Source organism: Opisthorchis viverrini (genome assembly GCF_000715545.1).
Source record: "Opisthorchis viverrini unplaced genomic scaffold opera_v5_256, whole genome shotgun sequence".
Taxonomy (NCBI): Eukaryota; Metazoa; Platyhelminthes; class Trematoda; order Opisthorchiida; family Opisthorchiidae; genus Opisthorchis; species Opisthorchis viverrini.
In genome coordinates this window covers 125,851-145,587 of record NW_008751912.1, presented here as the reverse complement: position 1 = coordinate 145,587, position 19,737 = coordinate 125,851, and the positions used below count along the sequence as shown (strand labels likewise).

General features: G+C 44.2%; 1 protein-coding gene across 1 annotated transcript in view; it reads left to right on the top strand.

Annotated features, from left to right (window-relative positions):
- Positions 1-3,394: 3,394 nt before the first annotated feature.
- T265_09099 (hypothetical protein) overlaps positions 3,395-19,737 on the top strand; it is a gene marked incomplete at both ends in the record, with an annotated part of 31,677 nt that continues 15,334 nt past the window's right edge. Inside the window, 6 exons of the mRNA XM_009175087.1 lie at positions 3,395-3,728; positions 7,005-7,282; positions 8,473-8,641; positions 9,875-10,246; positions 16,514-16,809; positions 17,534-17,730. Of these exons, the coding sequence (XP_009173351.1) occupies positions 3,395-3,728; positions 7,005-7,282; positions 8,473-8,641; positions 9,875-10,246; positions 16,514-16,809; positions 17,534-17,730 (1,646 nt within the window). The remainder of the gene's footprint in view (positions 3,729-7,004; positions 7,283-8,472; positions 8,642-9,874; positions 10,247-16,513; positions 16,810-17,533; positions 17,731-19,737) is intronic.

Here is a 19,737-nt window from a genome sequence, read left to right as displayed (position 1 = left end):
CTCAGCACTTAGCTGATTACGAAACTTAAGTTAGCAACTTTTGATTCGTTACTTTAGTTATTCGAGCGTTTTCCCATTTCATGGTCAACGCTGTAGTGGGGGAGTAGTGTGGCGTTTTTGTACCCTTATTTTACTTCCATTATTAACACTAGTATTTCACCAATTGCATAATCGTTTTTTGTTGGAATACGAAAAACTACAAAAACGCGCACTTGAGCAATTTACAGGATACATTTGCTGAAATTGTCTAAAGAATCATTCGTTGTTTACACACGACTAACATGCGGACAGAAAAACGCGATACCTAATTAACTGATGAAATAAAGCTTGAGTTGATCACAATGGACTTCTTGACAAATCTAACCGAATCGCAGGAATAACACGCATTCGGGTATCTGGAGTGGAAAAGATACACGGTCAAAAATGGACGAGACGAAATGTCACATTTTATTAGGCATTTTGGTGGTTACAAATGTCCCGGTGTGACGGTGTATGCTATTGTTGTGCGTGCAAATAGTGTGTGGTTTTCTGGTAAATTCGCTTTGTTTCTATTTAAAAATGGGATTTATTACGGTATTTTCGGAATAGATACGTTGCATTCGTTTACACTTGTGTGATAGCCAATGAGTATTCAGGAAAGTTCAGGAAGGCGCTTTCGGGAATATGGCCGATACTCAGATTTTATAAACAAGGTGTATATGAGAGTTTTTCTTTCGTATTCAATAGTATGTAAGTGTTTAGTCGGTGAATTCCGATAAATAACTCCAAAGCGAAAGCGTTCTTCTTTTACTGGTAGGAGTAGTATGGATCAGTTAGTGCGTTATTTTCAGTAGGAAATTGGCGTTTCCAATCGGAATATTGATTAGTTAAGAAACCGACAGTTTTTATTGTTCTTTTACGTTAGCGTCAACACTCTCACGGAACCGCGCTTACATCACCATGTCCTCAAATACTGATTCGCATTGCGTCATATATTGCAGTCGATGTCCGCTAAGTATTATGCCTCGAGAAATATGAGAATTACTTGAAGTGGTTGATGCCCAAGCAAAGAACGAACAGATTGGAGTCGAATTAACATTGATGCTGTAAACGATTGAGTAAGTTATTATGTTCTCCTCACTCAAACGGGTGCCATAAAGCATCGGTACTAGTTTTGTGTTTTTAACCAATAGCTGACAAATTGCTTTCCCCTGAGGCCAAAAATGTGGCCCCATACAAGCTTTTAATACGTACCGTGCCCCGAAGTTATGTACCAGATACAATACAAATTACCCAAGGAGTGGTATTAAAACTTCGGTTCATAACTTTCCGCAATTTTCGCGAAATCGAAGTGATCCACAGTTTCTTGAAAGTGGTGAAACCTATTCTAACCGGCCTTCGTTTCTAACTTGAGATGTTGGTTGCACTTGAAGATTCGCTTACTTAAAAAAATCAGCCCAGCAGAGAATTTGGAGAGACTTCTAGAGGATTCCTTTTGATCCGCTGGTTCATGCTCGGTATACTTATCGAGCACAAATTGTTTTTTTGAAAATTCCGCTCCTATCAAATTAATTTGGAGAGCTTATGCAAAGCGTAAGTAACCATAAGCGACTTATCTACAAAATTTCAACGAATGAAATTTAAACGACTGGAAGACACGGAATTTTAGTACAAAAATACACTGGAGGAAATGAATATATTTTCAGGAATTCTCCGAACGAATGGCATTCGCTGCAGGATGAAAGCATGAAGTGATATCCCGTTAGTAATATGTGCACATTCCAATTTCGCGCGAGTGCGTTGGGTCATCTCAGCAAACAATTTCCTGGAGGACTAATCCTAATTGGGAGTTGTAGTAGTTTCCAAGCCCAGCTAAACAATCAAATCGGAGGGTTGCCTTTGTGAAAACGGGAGTCAACATGAAGAGTGACGGCAGACATACGATTGGATGAGGGAGAGCATCCGCTTCCTGGAGATGAGTAACCGCTGGATGAAATAAGCTTACCTTAGCACAAATGCACTGAGTTGTTATTCGTATATATAAGAACATAACGAACATCTCGCCTGATATCGTCCCAGAATGACAAGCAGCCTACACACCATTACAATACGAACATATGCCCGACATTCTTCGCGTGCGCCCCTGCGAACTTCTGTTCACATTTACGCGGTGATGGACTATGTCGGCAGGCGTAACGTCTGCCACTTCACTACATGAATTCTCGTATTTTTTACACAAATACCTCGAAGGAACGAAATTTTTGCCTGGGGAATTAATCTAGCCCATGCCCTGTTATTTTATGTTCATCCACCGATGCGTTCAGTGCGCCAGCAAGACATTTAATTACGATGAAAGCATACTTGACAAATTCTATGGCAAATATTCACTCCTCGAAATTCCCGCAGATGGTTCCGCGTGAGGGATACATTCCACGGTAGGAAAATTATTCACGGCTAAAAAATGTCACAGGAATTTATTGTGACGTTCAACAGTTGGTACAAACACAGAGATTTAATCCCACTGGTCCAGCAGTCAACAAACAGTCCAACGGAGCGTAAATACGCTCGTTCAGCAAGAAGTCAGCAGGTCGCGCCGGAAAATTGTGTATTCGTAACATTAAAACAAACGTCATGATACAATGTGGACGACAGTTACAAAGTGTGGTTCAAGTTCAGGCAGAATGGTAAATGTGACAACGGATTACAGACACTACAAGACATTTAATTACGATGAAAGCGTACTTGACAACATTCTATGGCGCGATGGCGTTGGAGTAATGAGCACCATTCTTGCCGTTGTCAGTGAACCATCAGACGCGTCCTGCACTACCTCGAAGGCACCAGGGACACACGAGAAACTAGCGAAGACTGAATAGCTGCAACTCATTGGTTTTTATATGACCCTGACATGGCCTTGAAATACTCGTTCTAGCCCGCGGGTCCCCAGCTCTACTCGTGGCTGGTTTCGCCGTGGTCTGCTCTAGAGCCCGGTGGTCGTTACGTACAACCACGGTATTTTGTTTTTATATGTTCTTAACAAGATCGTAGGTATTTGGATGTTTACTTTCGATGTTGCATATCATAGGGTAACTTCACTAAATCAAAGCCGTTGGTTTATATTCCTCCGAGATTTGATGGATACACGTGTCAGGTGTCAACTCTGCTGCACGTCTGCCAGAGAGAGTGTGTCTGTGCCACTTTTCGGTGACCGCGAAGTTACGTGCACGCGCTCTTAGTGGTGCTCTTGCATTCAAGCTCTTTTCTTTGATGCATATCTTCCTTCCCATGGTGAAAATGGACCAGAAAACATCATGAGGATAGATGCCAAAAAGATTTGGGCATCTGGGTCTCCTCAAACTTGTCCTTCTCACTACACCATGAGAAATCGGCCCAAAAGGCATTCGCCATTTTACGGATGATCCGACGCACCTTCTCCCGTATTACTCGCATGGACTTCCAAATACTCTATGGGGCCTACGTCAGACTGCTCCTGGAGTACGCCAACCAAGCTGTCTACTCAGGACGTACGAAAGACGTCACCCTCAGTGAGCGTGTCCAGCTGGCCGCCACGAGAATGGTTGCCGGCCTCAAATCCGTGGACTACGAAACGCGTCGCGCGAAGCTTGATCTGTTTCCCCTGGAGTACCGTCGCCTCCGAGGGGACCTAATTCTTACTTACGCCCTGTTTGAACAAAACTTGGCAAACAGGTTTTTTACCGTTGACCCAGCAAACCCCCGGCGGGGACATAGTAAGAAAATTTTCAAGCTCAGGGCACACATTCATTAGACAATTTTTTTTCATTTCGGGTAGTAGCTGCGTGGAATGACCTTCCTCCGACGGTTGTACACGCTGCTTCTCGAACCCAATTTAAAGCACTATTAGGCATTTATTTATGCGAGTCCTCGCGCTGGCGAGCATACTGCCCCGCGCTGAGAACATAAAGAGCAGTGCTACACCCTTTTTTCACTTGTGCCTTTCAGATGAACGACAGCCACTGACCGACAAGAACAAAACCGACCCCGGAAACTTGGGCAAAAGCCTCGATCCTGTGTATCAATCCGTGAATCCCAATCTCCCCGACGAAAAGCTCACTAATAACCCACTATTCACGCATCAATTATATCCGTTACCACATCCAATGTTCAGCTACCTATCTCATCTCATCAACTCACGGTTTACAGATGATAAATTGAATTGAATCACCATTGAACGGAATCGTGACAAATAGAACCACTGTGCGGCAAGCACGCGGTTCTTACAGCTAATGATGACACGAAATGCCTCGATCTGAACCCCCAAGTGGCTGTAAACTGATACCACTTGACACATTTGAGGGCTTTCTGCCTCGAATTCGACGGAAGTTCGCCGCACGGTGGCTATCTAATGTCCGATACAGGTGGGCTGCGTGTTACAGGTAGTTACCCCCAACCCGCGCGGCTGTCTACATCAGTTTGATTTCCTCAATTACGGGCATCAAATTTGTGTAGAAACAAGTCATTTTTTGAGTTCCTGTAAACCTCCGTATGAGTACGTAACGATAGGACTTTGAGTGCCTGTAAACCTCCGTATGAGTATGTAACGATAGGCAATACTGCAACTATCACAAATACCTGTCTGGTTTCCACGACAGAATGAAAACAGCCTTTTCTGACTGTGGGTTGCTGACAAAAAACAATTTCAAGTGGGATCCCTGACGACCAGTTGACGCAGAGATAAGTCCTATCAGAACAAGTAGGCAACTAATACAGGTACCCGCCAGAGCTTATTTGTTCAATGATAGTTGACACAACTTGCGAAACGCCTTGCGACAACGATTACCACGAGAGCCTTTCGCACGACGAATTTATTGACATCAACTTTCAACCGTAGCTCTCGAACATCAATGGTCAAATATCTGAAGGCGCTTCAGACCGTTCATCCATAGCAGACAAGTCCGGTTGCCATACCAAAAAACACCTCGCATTGTAGTCTGATGCACACATCATTCTGGACTCGGTGGTGTCTGCTCGATTCCATAAATAGTGCAGTTAATGAAACGAACAACAACGAATTTGTCACCTGGTACCTCGAAGTCCGAATACTGATCCTAAATAGGAATGTGCGCTATGAATATGATACATCCCTCAGCTACATGAGTGTCAAGTGTGTGTTTGCTCAAGTGTCATCGTGCTCGCCGTCATGACGATCTTTCACCTGCTCAATTCAAAAATGGCAATGAATTCCCCAGTCATCGCTTGTCTTTCCTATTCGGGTCTATCTAGTAGAAAAAAACCGTTCCAGATAACTGGGGTCAGTAGTTAATGCTGCCCATTTTCAAAAAGGGTGTTTGCAGTGAATGTAGTAGCCACAGGTGTCAAGTTGTTGTAACGAGACTTCTGGTATCACTGAATGTTCGGCATCCTTTGACTGCAAGCAAATCCCTGACCCGTTAGCACCAAGCTGGAGTTCGGCCGGATAGAAGTTGAGTCTACTACATCTTCACACTCCGTCACGTTTCACGACAACGCCATATGTACGAACGACCCATAACCTCAGTATTCATTGACTTCAAGGCTGCGTTCGATTCTGTCGATCGGTCAGCTCTCTCAACCAAACTTGCTCAACAGGGTTACCCCACAAGTCTGTGAAAGTCATTATCATAGACAACACGAAATCAATGTTCAACATTAACGCTTCACTGCAGTACAACCATGATTTATTCGAAAGCCTTATTATAAGAAAAAGATTGAATGTGGATGGCGAAGGGACATAGTGCTAGCTTACTGCAATCATTCCGAGACGCCTACACCTACAGACACATTCAGGTATTCCGACAACAATAACGCCATCGACATCTATTAGCATCCATATCTCACAGCCCAGTGGGAATCACAAGGCCCCCATCCTAGAAGGCGAGTAGCACCCAAACGCAGTAATTTCTTCCATACCCCCACCCGCCAGGCCAAGGGTTGGCCACCTCTCTGCTTCCGCCACTCTTAATTGGACATGGAAAACACCATTCCCTTCGGCAAATCATGGTTCGATGTACACATTACCTGACCTAACCAACGCAGCTTCTGGTCTTGGGCACCTTCGGCTGAAGTTCCCGTTGCATAACCAAAAACTGGCTCTCTAATTGCCTCGTTACGGATTTTCTGACAACAACGATTGTCGGGCATCTAAAGACATCTCAGTTCCGCTGCTGGAACAGGCCAAGCCTCAGCCATACGACAAAACAGCCAACAATTTAGCCTGATATACACGTCCCTTGAGATTCAGGGATACGCCGCTTTCACGCCATAAATGTCTCAAGTTAGCGAACATGACCCGAGCCTTGCAGATTCATGCGTTGACTTCATCTGTCACACTACAATCACAACTAATACAACTTCCAGGATACGTAAAAACTCATTCAGTTGTAACACCCTTTCGGTGCCTAGCTGCCGTGCCACCATAAGGAAGCACGAGGGCTGAGATACAACCAGGTTTCCAAAATCTAGACAGGGGACGTCGAGATGCAGGGGTCGGGTTCGAGCCACGGACCTTTCGGTCATTTAATTCGAGTTCTAACCACTGAGCCATCTCGCCCCTCTTCATTCAGTCACCGCACACTGGTCGTATTCTGTGGTAGTCCAAGTTAACTGATGTTTGCGTCTTTCCTGTGGCTACTTTGTATCCCTTATGGCTGTGGGTAAATTCTTCATAACTGCATATCTAAAGGCCTGTGTTCCAACCGAAAATTATTCCATTGAGATGACTTTTTTGGTCAGCACGACGAGAGAAGAGCACAGCTTACTGTTCGCTTGATTTGTGGTTGTTCGGTCGAGCTATCATTTTTCAGATGATTAGTTACGGACAGGTTATGCCTCGTTTTCTCGACATTTCAGGTGTTCGCTACTTGATGCCGTAATGCAGTCACAATGGGACGATTGATCGTTAAGCGCTACGCTTGTCCGTTCTCTATCAAATGTACTCAGTGTACTCATTCGGAGAATATCACACACGGTAATGCTCAATTTTTGCTTATGCTTACCGCGCTGCACAGGTTTGTTCCTATCACCAGTTAGCAATGAGGCACCGCTTGATGCACGTACACCGGTGGCAATCGACTGTGAAATGGTGGGAGTTGGACCAGAAGCGCGGAATGCTCTCGGACGTGTCAGTGTGGTCAGTTATACTGGCGCTGTGCTGTATGATGTAATGGTCAGACCAGAGGAGAAAATTACCGACTTTCGGACTCGGTGGAGCGGTATCAGGCCATTCGATATGCGTCGGTCTATCCCTTTCGCTTGTGCGCAAGAACAGGTCGAGCGGATAATACGGGTGTGTATTAAAGCTTATTTCCGTGGCTCATACTTCGTGTACATGAGTTCCTTTTTGTGCAGATTTGTGGTGTCCTTATGTCTAATATCTGAGTGTTGACTGCACTTATTTAATCTCGTTTCAAATTTTCGCTTACTCGGAAAGCTGTTCTTTCCTGTGGTTGAAGTTGCCTTGGAGTTGCCATTTCTCTTTTGCTAGTATCCCACTACTACTACACGTTTGACTACGGAACTTATCATAGTGTACATAAAGCCATATGGCACTCTATAAATTGCAATTGTGAAACCGTTTGGCTATAAACTCCTTGGTGGACAGACAGAACCGCTTGAAACCTCGACTAATTATAATCAGTGATATGTAGTAGGCTTGGCTACTGTCTTTCTGCACTGGCTGACCGTGTGGTATTTCATTTTAGAGTACTTGTTCTATCCTTTATAGTATCTCTCTGTTACTCTACTCCTTGTTGCTCTTCGACGGGCAGTGTCATTTGTATTCTTTGTTACTGTCCCACACGTTGTGCTTCCAGAAGTGAATTCAGAAACAAAGAATTGCTGAGAGGAGCCGAATTTTCGATCGGTACAGTATGAACCTCTGTTTCAGGAGATGGCTATTGACTGGAGGTTCCAGCGACGGTCCGGGAACAATTAATGATATTTCAGAATCCTCTTAAGTTCTAAGGAGTTGGGCACGGATCAAGGGGCGGAACGGTGCTTATCTAACCGAACCTTCCCGAACCGGTTCAGTTGTTGTGGATCTTTGTGAGTGCAAAGGCTGTTCATGCATTGAATAAGTATGATCTTGACCTGAAGTGTCGAAAATACTGATGAGTGTTTCACCACCAGCTGCAGACGTTTCTACCACCGTAAGCCTCTATGATCAGGGTGTACGACAGTCCCATCCACTGCTAATAAACCGTTTTTCCTAATTCCACTTCGCTACCCAATTACCGCGAATGCATTACATACCTCTGATTCGTTATGAATGATCTAGTGCCAATTTTTTGTTTGCTGGTGTCTCAATAGTCCTTACTGACCAATCACTTTTGATACTGTGACTGAAAATTTGGTGTTTGATTGGGCGCAACCCTAAAGTTCAACTCGACCATCGCTTCAAAAGTGATATTACTTTTACCATTTCCGTAAAGGGACTTCGTGTGCTTATCCGATATCTATGCGACCCTTCTTTTACAGGATCGGATCGTCGTTGGTCACATGGTCCACAACGATTTCAATGTTCTAAAGTTGAAACACCCTTGTTGGCTTATACGTGATACGGCTAAGGCTGCTTATGCGAAGTTGGTGGCTGGATTTCCCACTGATAAAGTGGTTGGCCTTCGGGCACTCACTCTGCGTCTCTTCGGTAAGTATCGCAACGCCTTGTTTTATAATGAAGTCTGAAGATTCGAATATTCGCCTTGGGTGCGGATCAGAGGAATTGCGAAACATTCTACAAATCGGTGGGTGCAGCTCACCATCAATTTTCATATGGCCACATCCATCCCATGCATTCTCCACCGTACACCCTAGTGCTTTCGGCGTATCTCCGTTTTTTCGCAGTTCCCAGAGTGCCGCTCAGCTAAAAGTTGCTCGTACATAGCTGGATATCATTTTCCTTCAACTCCCTCATTTGATCTCTGTAAAAAATGTAGTCGTCTAATCGTTCTACTGTGTCAGTAGGATATTTCTAAGTGTTTGACTCGTTTTTATCAATTAACATCCATTGCAGGTTTAGTGTGGATGGGGAAGCTTGTGAAAGGTTTTGGGAATTAGAAATGACCCCAAATTTATTAACGTTTGCTTATGGATTTTGTTTCTTTCTAAAGGAACACGGTTCTTTATTGGTAGAGTATCGCGATACGACAGTCTTCTCATACCGAACATCCGCGGATATGTCGTTTGCAATGCTGGAAAATTCTAATTGATTTTGATCACCGTCCTCGCCATCGGAGCTTTAATGCTCAACTGTCACAGACTTTTTTCGTAGGATTGAGGGGAGAGAACGAGAAGAGTAAAAAAAATAGGAACGAAAGGGACTCAGAAGTTTCATGTCTTCCGTGTAGATAGTCAGCAATGAGGTTATTTGTGTGCCATTTAGAGGAGACTGGTAACCGTTGGAGTGGACCTCGTCAGTTCCCTGGCTCTAACGTAAAATAAAACTTTCAACCCACGACCGATTTCGCCCTTGTTGCGGCTCATCATCACAAGCGAGAGATTCAGCTGGGTTCCAGGTGAGTCTCTCGCAAAACCAAATTAGTTTGCAAATGAGTGTATTTCGTTAAAACGTTCAGCTTCCGGTGCCTAGCTATCATGCCACCCAAAGGAAGAACGAGGGCTGGGATACTGCCAGGTTGCCCAAACCTAGACAGGGGAATTCGAGAGGCAGAGGTTGAGTTCGAACCATAGACCTGGTCAGTAAATTCGCGCTCTAACCACTTGAGCCCTCTTGCCTCTGGCTGTTACAGATAGGTTGTAAGAGCAGTTCCCATCTTTGCGAGTTATTCATCGATATGTCACGAAGAGCAGGTCAGACCTTGGAAGCTTACTTTATTGCTCAGTTTATTCTGAGTCATCTTTCTGTATTGTTCATCTTCAGGCACGGAAATCCAAAAGGGCGAACATTGCTCCATCGAGGACGCGCGTGCCACAATGGCCATTTACCGCGTAACCGAGAAAGTTTGGGAAACTGAATTGCGTCGAACTGCACAACTGAACTGTCAGCCTTGTGGTGAAACAGATCTATTGAGTTCTAGTCCCTGTGACTTTGATGGTGCTCTCTCTTGTGCTACGCCATCATGCAAGCGAGCTTCAAATGGAACAGAAAGTCTTTCCCCAGATCATTTACCTATGATTGCGAGTAAACGGCTATGTAAAGAAGGTGCTATCCTGTCCACTAAAAAAACAGAAATGTTCAGATCATCCAGCTCTTCATCGCTCCTGGATGACAGTTTCTGGCCAGATGACGCTGGTAATTCGAATTTGTAAATTTCTCTTTTTGTTCGATGGCACTCCTTTGATGAATCAGATGTTTTGAAAGGCATTTTTGTTCTTTTGTAAACAGTTCACTTCATATGCACAGCTGACCTTGGTTCTTGTGCTTGACAGTGGCGCGGTGATTGTTCTCTACTGTGCAACAACAACTCACCACCTTGTTTCAGCAATAAATTAGTTTGGAATCAAATGTCTTATCTTCTTGCTGAATGGCTACGTTGCGTATAAGTGATCTGTCGTGCACTACTGTGTGAATTTTCTTTAGCATCCCTTCCGAATGTCAGCAAAAAAATATAAGTTGTTCAGCTGTAACACTTGCGGTGCCTAGCTGCTATGCCACCCGAAGGAAGCATGAGGGCTGGGATACTGCTAGTTTGCCCTATCCTAGACAGGGAAGTCGAGAGGCAGGGTTCGAACCATGGACCTTCCGGTCAGTAACTTTGTGCTCTAACCACTGAGCCATCTGAATGTCATCTCCATAGGGATCCGATCATAATCGATGCCATGAGTCTTCTATCTTCTCAGTCGATCTTCCGCTGCATCTCAAGTGGTTGGTATTTTCTTTGTTTCTTCCATTAAACACAGGCATATCTCATAAGAAAATGCGGTGCATCCATAAAGCACTTCGTTGAACGACGAGATCGTCTGCTCGGCCGAATCTGCTATGAGCTATCAATCATTGTGGCCTGATGTTCTCTCTATTGACCTGCTGTAGCGATGTTTCCTCGCTTAGCTTCCCCGAACACTAGGCAAAGTACAATTAGTTTGTACTTGGCCTGGTATAGATTGCGGGAGATAAGAGGAGGACTCGATAGGTACAAGCAATAATATCTGCGTATTTAATTGATTTTCCATGTTCCCCAACCTAGTTTGGGGCTACTACGCAGTTGCAGCGTATAGTGTTGATCGCAATTAAAACAATCAGGTGGTCTGTACGTTGACAGTCGAGAAGGCCACTTCTAGCACCGTCATTTTAGATCACCGGTAAAACCGATCGGTTAACTCGGGAGATCTTTCGTGAAACAGAAATTGAAAATACGGGAGACACCGGAAAAAATAATCGGGCAGTAAAACGACTTAACTCATAAGTTGTGGAGAGAAAGAGAACAACTGAAAGTGCAGGGTAGTTTAATGGTTCGATCGTCCGTTTCGCAAGGAGGACTTAAGCGGTAAAAACGACAATAAATGAAAACAGCACAGACGAGTTGTGAAGAAGATCGTCCGTAGTAGTAGGGGCAGAAAAAATGTAGGCCGTGTCTCGCTGTTGGGCCTGAGCACGAAATAGTTTCAATACTTCAGGCGGATAGTTATAAAGGATATCCAGCTTTTGTATGCAACTGTCATCTAGAAACAAAAAAATATATTGCAGTTTGCGTGACCATTTTATTGGTGCATGCTCACTATAAAACATTTCATTAAAACTTCGTGTCCTGATTGGCTCCTTACTTTATTTGTCCAGCATTTTGGCATAAAACGCTGAAGGCACCATTTTGCTAAACATTGGGAGGAAGGGGTTTTCGTTCTTGTGGCTATTGTGCCACTTATTTAATATCATGCAAACCAGTGTCAACTTTTTTAAGATACGATGTGTCAGCCTATAGAGGCACCTGGTGCCAAACAAAAATCTGATCGCTTTCCAACAAGGCTTTGAAAAAGCTTCATATCATGTTTCTTTGCATAACTGTAGGGCACCAAGCACTGTTAATTTCCTCCTTTTTATCGGCTTTCTCCTTCATTGCCATACAACCACAAAGTTTATTCCATTATACTTAAAGCTTTGAAATGAGACGAAGAAAAAAGAGTGGGTGAGGGAGGTACATGATGCTAGCCTATCTTGGGGCGCCTACACCTCCAAGCGCTCAATCAGGCGATCTGGGAAGAAACTGATAGTACGAAAGCCAATGACATCGATCACCCACCATCCCCGCTCCAGTGCAACTTGGAACATTCAAATTTTCAACACGTTTGACATAAGTTAGCTATGCACTGAATTTTTCATCGGTATTGATTTACGGCATAAGGGACCACCTTTGGCTTCACTCGAATTGTTCTGTTAATCCTATCGAGTGCTTCATTCATTGGTTCGATCAACCAATTTATCAGCTATAAACCGTATACCATAGGCACATTGGTTCCAGATTCTACTGGAAAGTGGGAAATTGTGGGACACCTAGCCGAGCATTGGAGGTGATGGCATGTTTTGTTAGTCCGAGCAGCCACGCATTGAAGACGATAGCTTTGATGCACGAGCGCCACTGACCGCGCGATTGGGCCATTTCCGCCAATGTCATCAACCATTGGTTTAGCTCGCTCAATCAGGCGATCTGGGAAGAAACTGATAGTACGAAAGCCAATGACATCGATCACCCACCATCCCCGCTCCAGTGCAACTTGGAACATTCAAATTTTCAACACGTTTGACATAAGTTAGCTATGCACTGAATTTTTCATCGGTATTGATTTACGGCATAAGGGACCACCTTTGGCTTCACTCGAATTGTTCTGTTAATCCTATCGAGTGCTTCATTCATTGGTTCGATCAACCAATTTATCAGCTATAAACCGTATACCATAGGCACATTGGTTCCAGATTCTACTGGAAAGTGGGAAATTGTGGGACACCTAGCCGAGCATTGGAGGTGATGGCATGTTTTGTTAGTTCGAGCAGCTACGCATTGAAGACGATAGCTTTGATGCACGAGCGCCACTGACCGCGCGATTGGGCCATTTCTGCCAAAGTCATCAACCATTGATGAATTGAGCTCCGGTGTCCACATCCAGGGAGGTGGCAGTTGTTGACCCGACCGATTTTACTGCCTAATGTTTTCATATTCCGTTTTCAGGTCATACACTGTTCACTTCTCGGTTACTTCCATTCAACACAGGGTTGGGCGCAGCAGAGGTGATTAGATCTTAATGGCTTCAGTCATTCATAGAAATAGTATTTTGCCCGCCCATTTCTCCATGTTGTTTCAGGGTTTTCTGATTTGTGACCTCAAGAAAACTGAAACAACAGCAGTTTGACTGCATTTCCTTTGTATGCTTTCTCACCCACTCACTCTGTATTATCGAACTCCCTCTCCCTAATCTTATTCGGCCGAATCTGATGCAGATATTGCCAATGAGGAGCTTGTGACATTATCCTATAAAACGCTTAACGGCGATGACGTGCCGATGTTTGTGTACCTACCGTAAGAGGGAAACATTGTCAACACCATAGGACGGACGACTATGTTTCAGCTGGTCAGGCGAAATCTGTCTCCTGGCACATGCAGCAAGTGGTAGGAGTGACAGTCTCAGGTACCAAGTGATATTGAGAAAGACTACCAGCATTTAGTCCAATAGTTGCAAAGTGGATAAATTTCTAGCGTTTCAGGCAGCTGTTGGTGATACAGAAGCCTTATAACAATATTGTTTGCATGAATGATCTGTGATTTTGATTTAAGATACGTATGTTCCCCGGATAAATTGGAAGTTTGATAGATTCATGGAATCAACCGGTTGTCGAACTATGGAGAACTGAGCACAACGGCGAGGATACTGTGAAATGTTTTACATGAGTACGGCCAGCGGACTGATACTGGAAGATTCGATGAGAGTGTGTAAAATATACTATACCTATGAAGTTTACCTATGCCATTTTCCAGGTCAATCGTGCTGCGTATATCCGAACTGAGAGATGGTTATAAATCTCAGACAAGGTGTGCTGTTCCTGTTTAACTACACCCATCTCTAGTATGAAAAACAAGCACACCATACAACCATGTTGGCGGCTGTTGAAAACGATTAGTCACTAACTGGCCGTGGATCATCGGCCTCAGATTTGGGCTGACAGTCTTCCCGAAAACGTGGTTCACACCATTATCAGTCGGTTTTCTGCAACGTATTCAGAATGCGGTTATGAAAGTTCCTTGCCATCGGAGTTGAACGCTGCTTGGTAGTATGGAGATGGTGGTTGGCCCAACTTCCAGCAACAATCAGTTTATCGTAACATCTGAACTGAAAAGTGTTCCCCGTCAGTCACGACTTAGATACGACTATCCTAAAGAGAGCCCAGCCCTTCCTGGAAAGTGCCAGTTGCTCCCGGTTTCAATGGCGTTCCCTTTCACGACCCTTTAATAAAGCCGTATGACTCGCTAGTGCCAAGCTATTCATCTGTCCAGCAACTCGCTGACACCACCGAATTTGTTTGGATTCGTTCCACTCGAAGCTGCCCGTTCTGGTGTCGTAGCAGAAACTCCGCCGAACAGGCGCTGGATCTCACTGATAATCAACTACGGATTTTAAGCACCGAGAATTAGCGGTGGCAATTGCATCCTTTCTCGGATTCACGCACCAACAAATGGAATACTGGGTGACAGCTCAGCTTATTTGTATCGATCATAAGTCCACGGTGAAAGCGACACACTTTAGTGTAAGTGCCTGCCAACATGCCAGGTAGCCACAACCATAGATTAGTTACCTTTATTTCGTCAACTGCAGTCGGCGAACCCAGCGCTTCTATATTGTTTGACATAACGTTACCCCGTCTTCCGTCTCCTTTGAACTTGTCCGTGGAGTCCCTTCGTATCGTCAACTCAGCTTTTTTCAATTACATCGGGCACATGTCTCAGCATGTTGTATCTCTATACCAGCTGCACCTAAATTTCGCCTTCTTTCGAACCACCCTTCATGCCGTGGATTTGACCACCGATCGCGTCTGACTAATTATCACCACCCATTGTGCTCATGACACTGAATGCAGAGCAGTTGTCCTAAACAACACGTAGACGCCTATTTTGTCAACGTATCGAGCACTACAACTGTACAACCAAGATATAAAGTGATTCGGACGTAAAGGAATGTGGTGGATTACCGCGCACTAATTTGTCGAGGCTCGCTGTCGTTGAAATTTATCGAGAAACTTTAGGTGTTATTACTGGTGTTGAAACAGACAAACAGGAGCTAACAGTCCGTCTTTCCCTCAACTAGCCGATCTGATGGACTGTGTTGGATGCCATCAGAGAGGGACCCGCGCTGCTTTAAAGGCCTAGTCCAGCACCCTGGTTGACATGAAGCCAGGATGCAGGCAGCAACCGTCTAAATTTGCCTTGTTCCACTAAAAAACTGGAGGTAAAGATCAGCATTCGAAAAGTGCAAAATTTATCGTGTTAGGTATTTCATGTTCAGCTAACATTTGAATTCATTTAGCTTTATTTATGGTTTTAATCATCGCTTGGGATAGTTTAGCGGTTAACATGGAAGGTCCGTGGTTCGAACCCGACCTCCGCATCTCGACTGTTTCTATCTAGACTGAAAGTATGTCGGCCCTCATGCTTCCTTCGCATGGCTTGGCCGCTAGGCACCGAAATGATTCTATGGCTGGACAAAAATAAAAGACTTATTCTCATCATTGACACAATTCTTCGGTGAAGCTTGGATACGGTGTAATATCAATTCTTCCTATTGCCTTTTTTTACGAAAAAAGGAACGCAAACTGTAGCTGGTGATGTATTCCGTGTTATGTTACAGTTAAGCTGACATTACAGGAATGGCAACTATTCACACTAGTGTACCTGTTATTTTGTGTCCGGATAGCGTAAAATCCACTCATGTAGCTTACGCATGTAGCTGAGATAGTATTTTGCCTGATTTTGAACGACATCCTCTTGATCAGTCCCTTGAGACGCCTTTCGAGCCAAATAGGCTCTAATGCGTCCAGTTATGCCGTACTCACTTAGTGACTGAATCTAAGAACACGCAGTGTCCGGGAGTGATTGGAGCTGGTCGTCAGTATCTCATGCCTAAAGGCTCTCATTAGGACGTTCCGTCCGAAACGTCGTCCTCTCAGTTACTGGATTTCCTACAAGTTAACTCTCTATTCACTTTCAGGTCTGTCAATCTGGCATGTGTACTACGCAAGAGAACAGCTTACAGCGGTTAATAAACCAAACTGTCGGGCTCATACAGTGTTTTCATTTTCTACTGGATTCTTATGTGACGGTAATTCCCTGTCCTGTTTTTGTTAACCTTTGGACGCTTTCAGGGGTATTACGCGGACAGTGGATGGAGATTTCTCCCTCAGTCATGGGTTAGTGAGCCCTGCCTAACCTTACCCGAACTGTACTATTTACTGTCTGGCTTTACTGGACGGAAGGAAGCCATACAATCCCAACTGGGTTCGTGTCACATGATGTTAGTTGGTATTGTATGTTCATCTAAGAACCACTATTAATTTGGTCTCCCTTTTCCAAATATTCTGCAGGTGTGTTGCTACTCAAACGTCCCTTACCGCTTAGTCTCCTGGCCTACCGAGTTGCTTGTCTCTCGGTTCAGTTGAATGTGGACGCTTTGTCTTCCTGCTCAGAATGGACCCGATGGCAGAATGGCAATGTACTTTTCTCTAATTCAGCTGACCTACATCTCCTTTTATCCGGAAATCCGGCGTTGGGTCTGTCATATGACGGAACTGATGCAAACTCTCCACGATCAGATCTCCCTCCCCAATTCAGACGACATGTGACTCCAAAAAAACAACATGAAATCCAAAAGCTTTCATCGGTAAGTTATGTTCTGGTAGCAATCATATTTGGTTGTGTTGTCTTGGGGCCTGGAGATACAGAGTGATAATTTTGGCAAACTCGTTTGTTTCACTTTCCTTGGTTGTTTCCGGGGCGATTACTCAACAGCGAAGCTGAATCATGTGACTAATAGAATATACATGTGTATTGTAGAACCGCAAAGTTCACCCCTTGCTGATTTCAGCATCAAGGCACGTCAACATTGCTTACATGTCACCCTACCAGAAAACCGTACCTGGAAAATGCAATACGTGTTCGAATTCCGCCTCGCTCCGGAAACTGTGGGCTAGTTATCTTTATAGCTAAACTGGTATTTGGTATCTCATAACTTTGGCTTTCGTCTTGGGATAGTCTTCGAGGACTGGTGTCCACTTTGATCACGTATGTTATGTTCATCTCACCATTAACGAGTCTTTTATTAGTTATCTTAATTTTGCTTGTCTTTCGGCCGGCTGGTTCTATACCGTGCCGGTAATGCCGCAGTTCACTACTTCGTCAGGTCAGCTAAATCAAAGCGGAGTTACACTGCTAATATCACTGTTCGGGTCGTATTCTCGAAATCACCCGAGGTGTTGACAGTAACGAATAGCTGACTCTAATATTCTCAGACTTTTCATACTGGTTTTGATAATGATGATGATGACGATACCTCCAATGTTTCATTCATCACACGCTTTTGAACCTTTGGGAAGCTGATTTGTCAGGTTGCCGGAGCGGTCGCCAACTCACGTCCACCGGAAGCGGAAGAAAGAGAGTGTGGTCTACCTCTATCTGCAACTGTCGTCGACATTGGTTCCGGACAAGGGCACCTCTCTCGATATTTGTCGCTGAAGTACGGCCTAAACGTTGTTAGCCTGGAAGCAGACAGCACCCATTTAGAAAAGGCCAGTAAATTCGATCGGTAGGTTTCCGTTGCCCGGTTTGTCATATCTTTCCATATTGATGTCTTTTTATTGATTAATTGTAGATCCTTCATACAAACATTATCTTGTTGTTCTCAGCTGTAGATGTTTGTGGTCAGCGATGTGATCAGGAATTACTTTAGGTTTTGAGTTGGTTAGGCTGATGTACGACTGTCAAAACTTTCTCACGTGGCAAAAAATCATTTGCTCCTTTAATTTTTGGTGTCCCCACAAACCTTTTATCCTTCTATCTAGCGTAGTTTCACACTTTCGACCTCACCCAATGTACCCCGAATGTTGCTGATTGTAATCCGTACTCACCTCTCCCCACCACCAACAATTTCTTGCGTCTCTCATAGGTCATTTTCCTGTGCTATCCATGTGTTCCATATGATGGCAGTATACAGCCGAATTATACAGCTTACGTTGTTTTCTCTAGGCGCTCAACTGACGTTGACAACAACTCGGTGAAATGCAGTTGCTTTGGTATCTACACTGTTGTACTCACGGTGTGTGTAAAGCTGGTTACTAACGTGAATTACACCTAGTTCTCGCTACCAGACATCAAACAGCAGTAACATTCTAAAGCAACGAGCGTTCAGGTGTTTGTTAGCCGTAACCGTATTGTTGGCGCAGACGATGGATGAACATAAGAGCAGCTGTGAACTGTTTCGGCTTACAAAATCCATGGTGGGTAATTGAACAAGTGCGAAATATCTAGCCATGTTGTGCTTTCTGTACCGCAACCCACAGTGCGAACCAGGGCTGGTTAGCCTCTGGGTTACTGAGCCTAGACTGGAGCGATTGGGTTACACTATTTCCCCCCAGTTGATATTACCACCCGAAAGAGATGTGCTATCTCTGGGGGCATATCTGTGTCAACATGAGGTCGTGAATGACGGCGTGTTAGAGAGTGGCCTCTTTTCGGTAGTTTTTCTTGGAGAATGACCGTATCAAGATGAAATCTAACTATTCCTACCGGTCTCGAGTCTTCACAATTTTTTGGGATATTAAAGACTGCATTGATGCTGGATTTCTGATCCTGGATAGTTTGTCTTCCAGTTGTAACGCAGCTTTGTATCCGTAGAGCTCGTCTAATTAAGACGGGTCTGCGAATAGCTGCGTCCGTTTGTCAATAAGAGCGTGAATTCGCGTACAACTCACTAAAGCTGTTTGAGTACAAATTACTTGGAATGATCGGTTCGAACGACTCCCTTGTAAGTGTTATCCAACTGCGGGAAGTGTGTAAATCGCTTTCATGGGCAATCTTCCGGACGCCTTCCTCATTCAAGCGTGATTAGAACAAAGGTTGTGCGAAAAAACACCATTCTCACAAAAGGTGTGGTTGTTTTAGCCTCATATGCGTGAGGCCGGATTACTTGGTGTTAGCCGGAATACTGCATTCCTTTTTAGAAAAAAACGAATTTCGTTAATGATACTGTTTTCTTTGTGGTATGCATATTACAGAATTGAATGGCTTTTCCGAACTGGCATCAGTCTGCTGCTCTTGTAGGATTAGGATGGTCATTGTAAACCTCGAAGTTTTTGTCATGGAAGACCCAAAGGAATTCACTGCCTGTTTGGTTCAATCAACCTGACAGTTGTCTACCTTGGAGGCCCAGTATGTGCAATTCGTTGAGTACGGATGAGCGTTGTGTCAGATTTCGTCGTAGAAATGCTTCAGGATGTTCGAATTATCAAGGTGCCGAGGAAATTTTTAGAACCCGTTCATTGTATCTTTTATCAACTTCGTTTAAGCCCCTAATCTAATAAGAAAACTATTTTCTTGTTTGTTTGTGGTTATGATAGGTTTATGCATGGCATCTTCTAGGAAAGCTAGTGTACGGAGTGTATTTCCTTGGTATGACTAGACCTAGTATAAAATCCGCAAGACTGGTAGTATCCTAACTTATTATTGTGTCCCCTGGAAATGTCAGAACCCAGGACTACTTGTGTTATACAGGCTTATATGAATCCCACTTAATACAGGCGGAAAACATACAGGT